The sequence below is a fragment of the Telmatherina bonti genome, assembly GCF_933228915.1.
Source record: "Telmatherina bonti genome assembly, chromosome: 18".
Lineage (NCBI taxonomy): Eukaryota > Metazoa > Chordata > Actinopteri > Atheriniformes > Telmatherinidae > Telmatherina > Telmatherina bonti.
This window is the reverse complement of record NC_136616.1, coordinates 34,616,799-34,626,955: the sequence shown is the minus strand read 5'-3', so window position 1 is coordinate 34,626,955 and position 10,157 is coordinate 34,616,799. Positions and strand designations below refer to the sequence as shown.

Below are 10,157 nucleotides of genomic sequence, written 5' to 3'. Positions count from 1 at the left end.
TGCCTTCAGCTCATCTAGACCTAATTATTGTTATTCCATTTTGCTTAAGCATCGTCTGTCCATCATATGCAGGTTGACCTTCTACAGCCCAATGTTCCCTTCAGGTCACTGACATCACATGATCATGGGCTGCTGGTGGGGAAGCAAACACTGTAAACTAAAGGGGACAGAGCCTTTGCAGCAGCAGCTGGAACTCCTTCCTCTCAGATGGACATCTGCAGACTTGCTGATTTCTTTTTTTAAAAAAGCAGGTAAAAACACATTGTATGAATTATTTTTATGTTTTCTGTGTTGTTTTGTGTTTTACTGTGAAGAACTTTGTGTTTTTTATCTTGAAAGGTGCTTCATAAATAAACATTTGCGTACTTTACTTGCGTACATAAGTGTCAAAGGTAGCCTGGATTGGGCCCAAACATGGCTGCTATCTGGGTCTCAGCCCTGATTTGGTGAATTATTGCATTTCTGACTGCTGAGCTCATCATCTAAATGTTGTAGCATTTCCTTTACTGTTGTGCACAGTGCTAAATTGTATCATATGTTTTAACCAGGGACACCAGAACACACAAGGGCACTTATCCACTACAGAGCAGAAAAAGAGGAGTTTATTGTTTACATTCCTGTTCTTGTACTAATTTCTGTTAAAACTCCTTTATTAAGTTCTAATTACATAAATAAGTTACATGTGCAATTCCCATGTAGTGAATAAAATTGTCTGCAAAACAACGTTCAAGGGACAGTAGTTCCTATTTATGCAGTTTACACAGCATTAAAATTTTGATACAATTACTACTACAGTCTGTACTTATATCTACAGTTAAAAAAAAAAAAAATCAAGCTATGCATATGTATCTCATAGACAACTTGTATCTGACCCTTGTAATGGAATGCATTGGGCTAATGAAAGAAAACAAAAAAATTCTACTTTTGATACAGAAGATTCATTAAAGAAGTGTGGTTAGAAGGAAAGGTGACTGGCCAACAAGCATACAAAAAGTGGGAGATATACCGATTGCCCAGACAACAGAAAGTAGCACGGCTGATGACAACGGCATCTCGTCGCCTCTGTTTGCGTAGCAGCTAGCGTACCGCAACTTGATGACGTCGTCACAATGTAGTGGTGTCCCATTTCTTAGGGGAACATTTTCACCACTTGACACTTACCCCTCCACTGGGGGGCTGAGGGACAGGGCTAGGGCTAGGGGAAGGGGTAAAAGATAAAATTGAGACTTAGCCTTATTCTGAAGTTGTGATACCTGGTTCCTCTGTAGCTTAAACGCCACTACTGCTCATCAACTTCTTACGCAACGCTGTTACGTCTGAAGTCAACAGAAGGACACGACATGGTGTGACTTCCCATCAGTGGATGTGAGCGAAAAGTAAAGATGCATCAGAAGAAGTGGACGAATTATCCTGAGTGAATAAATCCTGTGATGTTTCCAATGTCGAGTTTCTTCAGCTCGGATGTTTGTAACATAACCAACGAGTTAGAAGCAGAAACTGACGTTGTGCAGTAAAGTCAAGGTTCTAATGTACAAACTTTAATAAAATCTCTCAGTTATTTAATAAAAAGTGAAATAAAACCGAATAATAAAGGAATAAATGGAGAATAAAAGCAACAGAAAAGTCTGATTTTGGATGTCAGTGGTGTTACACTTCTCGGATGTGGCTTTTTCAGTCCAAAGGCATCCTAACTGGGTCAACATGTACTGGAGACTGTTGGCTTCATGAAGTGGCAGGAGGCCAGGGAGTGTCTGTAACTGACTGAAATGTTGACTTCCGAAAAGCCACCAGTGAGGGACGAGGGGACCTTTGACCTGTTGACCAACATTAACCTTGATCAAATTAAAATAAACAGAAAACGAACCAATAAGGACACATCGGAGACACTTATGGACATCAGTCGGTGTACATAAGAGCTGTTTTGGGGTAATTCTCAGCAATGTCTCTAGAAGCTCATGTAAAATCTCTTTGTTCTAAAAACAAGCAGAGTCCTCTTGTTTCAGCGTGTGACAGAGATGATGGTTCATGCCTTCATCTCATCTAGACTTCATTCATTCATTCATTTTCCGAACCGCTTATTCCAATTCAGGGTCGCGGGGAAGCTGGAGCCTATCCCAGCTGGCTTTGGGCGACAGGCAGGGTACACCCTGGACAGCTCGCCAGTCCATCGCAGGGCCTCATCTAGACTTAATAATTGTAATTCCATTTTTCATGGTGAAGCACAATGTCACTGAATTCAAAATTCTGGTGTTAACACATGAAGTTCTGCATGATCAAGCACCTGCTTGTATCAGAGACCTTCTACAGCCAGATGTTCCCATCAGGTCGCTGAGATCACATGATCAGAATCTGCTGGTGGGGAAGCAAACAGTTTAAACTAAAGGTGACAGAGCCTTTGCAGCAGCTTCAGACAGGAAGACCACATCCTCAACCTGAAAAAGACCAGGACCAGGACAAGATCATTCTTCAGCAGCCAGGTGATGACTCATTTTCTCCTCTTCCTCTTGACTTTTCTGCCTTCTCTCAATAACTTCTCTGTCTGCTCTTTTTAAAGTTAATCATCTTCATCATCCCAGCAGCACCATGCTAACTCTACTGGTTTGTACCGTGATAGCTCTGGCCAGAGCCCAAGGTGAGTGACGGAGCTTCATCCGTTTGTCGTTGAGAAAAATAAAAAGATTGAAATCTAGAAATCCATGTGTAGATAAAGAGCTGAAACCCACAGGTAGAGAAGAGCAGAGCAGGTCTGAACATGAACATACAGAACAATGACTTTACTATCCATCAGACAACTCCACAGAAGAAGTGCTGGCAGGAGATAACAGCACAGATTCTGATACCTGGATTTACTTCAGTGGAAAACGGTACCTCTTTGATCAGACGGAACGGGAATGGGCTGACGCTGAGGTAGGTCGCATGTTTCTGAACAGACCTGACAGAAAAACTCAGTCTTCCACGTGTGGAGAAATGCAAATCCCATGTGGCTGACATATATGTGAACCATATGTTATTTGCAGATGGTTTGTGCTTGTGGTTAACAAGTCGTTCACAAATTAATCACGTGATTCACATGTTTTTCATATTAGAATGTTCTCCCCCGACTGAATGCACATTGTCAGTGGTCATCAGTTCATTTGTATGGGCCAGTAGGGTCCTGCTATGCTTATAGTTAGTTTGTTGTTCAGAAGCCCATCAGCAGCATTCTAATCTCGACAAAAACTACTAAATTTCAAGACAGATGGAGACTTTCGCTTCGCTGTGATAAATGTACACTTTATTTCCAAAGTATCCATTCGGTTCATGTGTACAAGTTGTAGTTTTTTGTCTCAGTGTACATTCTTTCAGGTTGCTCGAGAAATTTTGTTGTTGCTACGATGGTTGCTAAGGACAGTAGTTAAACTAAGACTTCAGGTCTATCATATTTGTTTTCCCTTCACTAAAAAACCTGATCCCCAAGTTGAGTTACGGGGGCAGCAGACTTTCCCCTGACTTCCTCCAGCTCGATCCGAGTGGGGTGATCCCGAGTTTAATGAAGGAAAAAATCCTTCCGGATTGTTAGCAATGGAATCCTTAGCAACCACCGTAAACAACAAACATAGAATTGCAACAATTTTGTTGAGACCTGAAAGAATGCACATGAAAATGAAAAACTACGCCTTGTACACAAAAACCACATGGAGACTTTGCAAATAAAGTGTAAATCTATCTTGAATGGTAAATGGACTTGTACTTATATAGTGCTTTTCTCGTCATGCAGACCACTCAAAGTGCTTCACACTACTTGTCCCATTCACCCATTCACACACACCTGGAATCGATCTCCCAACTTTCCAGTTGAAGGACGGCTGCTCCTCCTCCTGAGCTAAAGCCGCCCGAATACATGAGTTTCCACCAAAAAGAAAAAGGATGTCCACCATATTTTTTGTTCCTGTCTCAATGCTGCTGATCAGCAACAGGAATAGATGATAAAAACTAACTGAGGAGGCACAGTAGGGCCCTACTGACAGGTACGAATGGGCTGATAATCACTGATAGTGTACTTTAAGTCGGGGGTATAACATAATTGGTTGGCATGTGAATTGCATGAAAATATTCCAAACGCACGTTTGCACACGCGGTTCACATGTCCGTGTGGTTTTTCTGTCAGGATGACCTTCTCCAGCTGTCTTTATGTTTGTCTCCACTATAGAAAAACTGCTCGAATAGAAACTCCCACCTGACATCGGTGCACAGTGCAAAGGAGTACACGTTTGTGCAGAACTTGGTCAGACTGTTCTCATTCGCAGATGCTGACACATGGATTGGAGGCAGCGACTGCCAGAAGGTGAGTTTTTATTCCAAAAGATCTGAAAACACTGACAAACGGATGTTTAACATCCTCATCTCTTTTCTTCCTTCTTTCAGAAAAATGTTTGGCTCTGGACTGATGGCACCAAGTTTGAATTTAACAAGTGGAGTAGAGATGCAAATCTGGCGGATGGGACTTGTGTCCGGATGAATTTTGGAGGTAAATCACACACATTTGGAGCACAGGTGTCAAGCGCCAGTCCTCGAGGGCCGGTATCCTGCAGGTTTTTGTTGTCTCCATGCTCCAACACACCTGACTGAAATAAATGAACAGGTTGATAAGAAGGTGTTGGATCCGTTTGATTAGAATCGGGTGTGTTGGGGCAAGGAAACAACCAAAACAAAAATGTCCTCATTAAATGTTTAGCAATGAAACAAACAACTTCTCTCAGTTTCCATTCCAGCTTTTTAAGCAACACATCTGTCAGTTTTCTGGCTTGTCTTCCGCTGTGAGCACCTTCCTTTTCAACTTGAAACATCATATTTATGATGCTTTGACTTCTTTGTTTGGAAATGTTGAGGGATTCAGCGAAGGATTCTGGGTTGGGATTTATACAAGCTTGCTCTAATTCTAATTCTGTTTGCTTTTACAGCTGACAATGGTTGGGATAGTACAAACTGTACTGAATTAAAGCCATCAGTCTGTTCCAAGCCTGCATAAGACCTGCTGGGCTGACAGAGGACTGCTGCATCTCCTAGCCTCGGCATCATCATCCTCATGTTTAGTTCTCTACTTCATTGTAGTGATGATGAAGAAGCAAGTCACGGAAACATGAGCAGCTCCTCTTTTAACTGAGCGGAGACTGAATGAGCTCTTTAAACATGTCATCATTCTGGAAATAAAACTGCTCTTTATCATAATTAAATATCTGAAACATTGACACTGTGTTATCTCAGTTTTTAATCAAACATTTTTCTCTTTCCTGCACCATGACATCTCCTCATACAGAACACTGCAGACTATTTCATCCACAGCATGAACCGTTACATGCTGAAAGCAATTTTCACAGGAGTTATGACTTAAAAATAGTGTTGACAAACAGAACCACAGCAGAAACCTTCTATGGTCTGGAAAATACCTGATTTTTCTGTTAATTAAGAAGAAAACATGAAACAGCAGTGATGGAAAGTTACATCCATCCATCTTCTGCCACTTACCCAGGGTCGGGTCGCGGGGCAGCAGCCTAAGCAGGGAAGCCCAGACTTCCCTCTCTTCAGCCACATTTGCCAACTCTGCAGGAGGGATCCCCAGGCATTCCCAGGCCAACCAAGAGATATAATCCCTCCAGCGTGTCCTGGGTCTTCCCCGGGGTCTCCTCCCAGAGGGACGTGCCTGGAACACCTCACCAGGGAGGTCCAGGAGGCATCCTGACCAGATGCCCGAGCCACCTCAACTGGTTCCTCTCGATGCGGAGGAGCAGCGGCTCTACTCTGATCTCCTCCGGGATGACTGAGCTCCTCACCCTATCTCTAAGGGTGAGCCCGGCCACCCTGTGGAGGAAACTCATTTCAGCCGCCTGCATACGAGATCTCGTTCTTTCAGTCACGACCCACAGCTCATGACCATAGGTGAGGGTAGGAACGTAGATCGACTGGTAAATCGAGAGCTTCACCCTCTGGCTCAGCTCCTTCTTCACCACGACAGATCGGCACAGAGTCCGCATTACTGCAGACGCCGCACCGATCCGTCTGTCGATCTCACGCTCCATCCTTCCCTCACTTGTGAACAAAACCTCAAGATAAACTCCTCCACTTGAGGCAGGACCTCACCGACCCATAGAGGGCAATCCACCCTATTCTGGCTGAGGACCATGGTCTCAGATCTGGAGGGGCTGATCCCAGCCGCTTCACACTGGGCCGCGAATTGCTAAAGTGAAAGCTGGAAATCACAACCTTGATGAAGCCAACAGGACCACATCCTTCGCAAAAAGCACAGACCCAATCCTGAGGCCACCAAACTGGATCCCCTCAAAACCTCGGCTGCGCCGAGAAAGTCTTTCCATAAGGTTTTAGAAAAGAATCTGTGATAAAAAGGCAGCCTTGGCGGAGTTCAGGTCAACCCCCTTCTCCACAGTCCACAAAGCACATGTAAACTGGTTGGGCAAACTGCCATGCCCCCTCCAGGACCCCAAAGAGGGTATAGAGCTGGTCCACTGTTCTGTGACCAGGACGAAAACTGCACTGCTCCTACATAATCCGAGATTTGATTATTCGACTGACCCTCCTGTTCAGGACCCCTGAATAGACCCTTCCGGGGAGGCTGAAGAGTGTGAAAAGGAAATATTTTGCGATTATCCTTTCAAATAGTCATAAACCTCGCATATTTTTGAAGAACTTTGAGACTATTCTTAATGCTCCTCGGACTTCCTGTTGTGAGCCCTCCTTTGAAATGTGTGAAATTTTTTTTACGTTTTTTTTATTGACAAAGTAGCTTCAGCAAGCGCACAGATAATGCTGTCCACATCTGACCCCTCAGATCCGCCTACATTTCCTGCTGTCTACCACCAGTTTGAACATGTCACTCTTTCTCAGCTACAAAAAGTGATGGGTCACCTGAGAGTTTTTAATGATATTCTTTTATCATGTGACTCCGGTGACTGTGTGATCTTTATTTTTCTGGACTTAACTGCTGCATGATATGGTCGATCATGATATTTTAACCTCACATTTGGAAAATTGTGTTGGCATAAAAGGTGTGGCGCTGGAATGGTTCAGGTCCTATTTAAAAGACCAAAGCTTTTCAGTTTGTCTTGGGGACGATGAGTCCTCCAGTGCTCCACTAGAATATGGAGTCCCACAGGGAACCTGTGGGACTCCATATTCTTTATATTTACTCCCTTTGGGCTCAATTCTTAGGAGACATGGCATCTCCTTTCATTGTTACGCAGTTGACTGCCAGATTTATCTCCCCCTTAAAAATAATGATGGGTCTTCTCTCAATTCTCTTCAAACATGTCTGAAGGATGTCAAATCTTGGATGGCAATGAACTTTCATAACCTAAATGACTCCAAAACAGAGGTGGTGGTGTTTGGTTCCGGGTCTGCTGATGTACCCCCTATCAATCTGGACCATTTTAATTCATTTTACAAGCCAAAAATTGTGAACCTGGGTTTTAAAATGGATTCTGAATTAAAGCTTGACAGCCAGATTCGGTCAGTGGCGAAAACAAGTTTCTTTCATCTGAGACAGCTGGAAAAAAATTAAGCACTTTCTAGCACGTCCGCACTTTGAAGCAGTAATCCATGCCATTGTAACCACCCGGCTGTATTACTGCAACATACTTTATTTTGGGGTGAGTCAGTTGTTTTTATCTCGACTCCAGCTGGTACAAAATACAGCTGCATGTCTTTTAACTGGCACACGCAAATATGAGCACATCACCCCGATTATATCATCTCTTCACTGGCTGCCCGTGCACTTTAGGATTCATTTTAAGCTGCTTTTATTTGTTTTTAAATGTCTGAGTGGTGCTGTCCTGCGGTACCTCTCTGAGCTATCCTTACACACCCTCTCGGTCTCAGGTCAGCTGACCAACTACTTCTGTCTGTACCAAGAATGAAACGGAAGCTCAGAGGGGGACCGGGCCTTTGCGGTGGCAGCACCTAAAATGTGGAATGAGCTTCCACATTAGACAGGCCTCCACTATATCTGCTTTTAAATCTGTACTGAAGACCCGTTTGTTTAAGCTGGCTTTTTCTGCACAATAAGTTTACTTTTTAGATCTGATTTTATTTTGATTGTTTTAATTTGATTGCTTTTATTTTTCTTTCATTGTTTTTAGATGTCTGACATTTGTAAGTTCTCCTAAAATATGTTATTTATTCTGTTTTTTTAACCCCCCCACAATGTGGCACTATGGTCAACATTGTTGTTTTTAAAGCGCCTTATAAATAAAGTTTTATTGTATTGTATTGTGTTGATTCCCCTGTAGTTGGAGCACAGCTTCGAAGGGGGACCATAACCACAGTCTGCCAGTTCAGAGGCACTTTCCCATATGTTCACGCAATGCTGCAGGGACGTGTCAGCCAGGACAGCCCCACAGCATTCAGAGCCTTATGGAACTCTGGGCGGATCTCATCCACCCCTGGGGCCTTGCCGCCAAGAAGCTTTTAAACCAGCTCAGCAACTTCAGCCCCAGAGATAGGAGAGTCCACCCCTGTGTCCCCCAGCTCTGCTTCCTCATTGGAAGACATGTTGTTAGGATAGAGGAAGTCTTTGAAGAATTCCTTCCACCGATCCACTACGTCCCGAGTTGAGGTCAGCCCATCTCCACTGTACACAGTATTGACACTGCACTATTTCCCTGTCCTGAGCCACCGGATGGTGGACCAGAATCGCCTCGAAGCCATCTGGAAGTCTTTCTCCTTGGCCTCACTAAACTCCTCCCATGCCCGAGTTTTTGCCTTTGCGACAGCCGAGTTTGTATGCTGCTTAGCCTGTCGGTACCCATCAGCTGCCTCCAGAGTCCCACAGGCCAAAAAGGCCCGATAGGAGGGACTCCTTCAGCTTGACGGCAACCCTCACTGCTGATGTCCACCAACGAGTTCTGGAATTACCGCCATGACAGGCACCAATGACCTGACAGCCACAGCTCTGGCTGGCTGCCTCAAGAATAGAAGCATGGAACACAGCCCATTTGGACTCAATGTCCCTTGCCTCACTCGGGACATGGTTAAAGCTCTGCTGAAGGTGGGAGTTGAAGCTCGCTCTGACAGGGGACTCTGCCAAACATTCCCAGCACACCCTCACAACATGTTTGGGCATGCCAGATCTGACCAGCTTCCTCCCCCACCATCTGAGCCAACTCACCACCAGGTGGAGATCAGTTTAAGCTCAGCCCCCCTCTTCACCCGGGTGTCCAAGGCATGTGGCCACAGGTCCGATGATACAACTACCAAATCAATCATTGAACTGCGACTCAGGGAGTCCCGACACCAGGTGTACATGTGGACACTCTTATGTTCTGACATGGTGTTTGTTATGGACAATCAATGACGATCACAGAGGTTCAATAATAAAACACCATTTGGGTTCGGGGGGGGGGGGGGGGGTACCATGCCCCCCAATCACTCCCCAGGTCTCACTGTCATTGCTCACGTGAGCATTGAAGTTCCCCAGCAGAACAAAGCCACGGAGGGAGCACCCTTCAACACTCCCTTCAAGGACTCCAGAAAGGGTGGGTACTCTGAACTGCCATTTGGTGTATAAGCACAGACAACAGTCAGGACCCATACCCCCACCCAAAGGCAGAGGTAAGCGACCATTTCATCCATTGGGGTAAACCCTAACATACAGGTACCAAGCCGGGGGCTGATGAGAATGCCCACACCTTCTTGGTGCCTCTCATCTTGACCAACTCCAGATCGGAAGAAGGTCCAGCCCTTCTCAGGTGTACTGGTTCCAGAGCCAAAGCCATGTGCCGAGGTAAGCCCGACTATATCTAGCTGGAACTGCTCCACCTCGCGCAGAAGCTCAGGCTCCTTCCCCGCCAGAGAGGTGCCATTCCATGTCCCTAGAGTCAGTTTCTGCAGCCAAGGATCGGACAGCCAGGGTACCCACCTCTTGCTGCCGCCCAGCTCACATTGTACCCAACCCCTACGGCCCCTCCGCAGATGGTGAGTCCACGGAAGGTGTGATCTATTCAATCCTTTCAGGCTGAGCCCAACCAGGCCCCACTGGCAAAGTCCCAACCCCATGATGCTTGCTCTTGTGCCCCACCCCCGGTTGTGGCTCCAGAAGGGGGCCCCGGTGACCCGTGTCCAGGCAAGGGAACAATTCTGCCAATGGTTGTCATCATCATGGGGGTCAC

At 45.3% G+C, this 10,157-nt stretch overlaps 1 protein-coding gene across 1 annotated transcript; it reads left to right on the top strand.

Annotated features, from left to right (window-relative positions):
- Positions 1 to 2,583: 2,583 nt before the first annotated feature.
- Positions 2,584 to 7,907, top strand: eslec (eosinophil lineage-specific marker; the record flags this gene model as incomplete). Its single annotated transcript, XM_079257868.1, has 5 exons — positions 2,584 to 2,632; positions 2,789 to 2,907; positions 4,190 to 4,324; positions 4,405 to 4,507; positions 7,870 to 7,907. The coding sequence occupies 5 exons, from the start codon at positions 2,584 to 2,586 to the stop codon at positions 7,905 to 7,907; spliced, it is 444 nt and encodes a 147-aa protein (XP_079113994.1).
- Between the last annotated feature and the right edge of the window lie 2,250 nt (positions 7,908 to 10,157).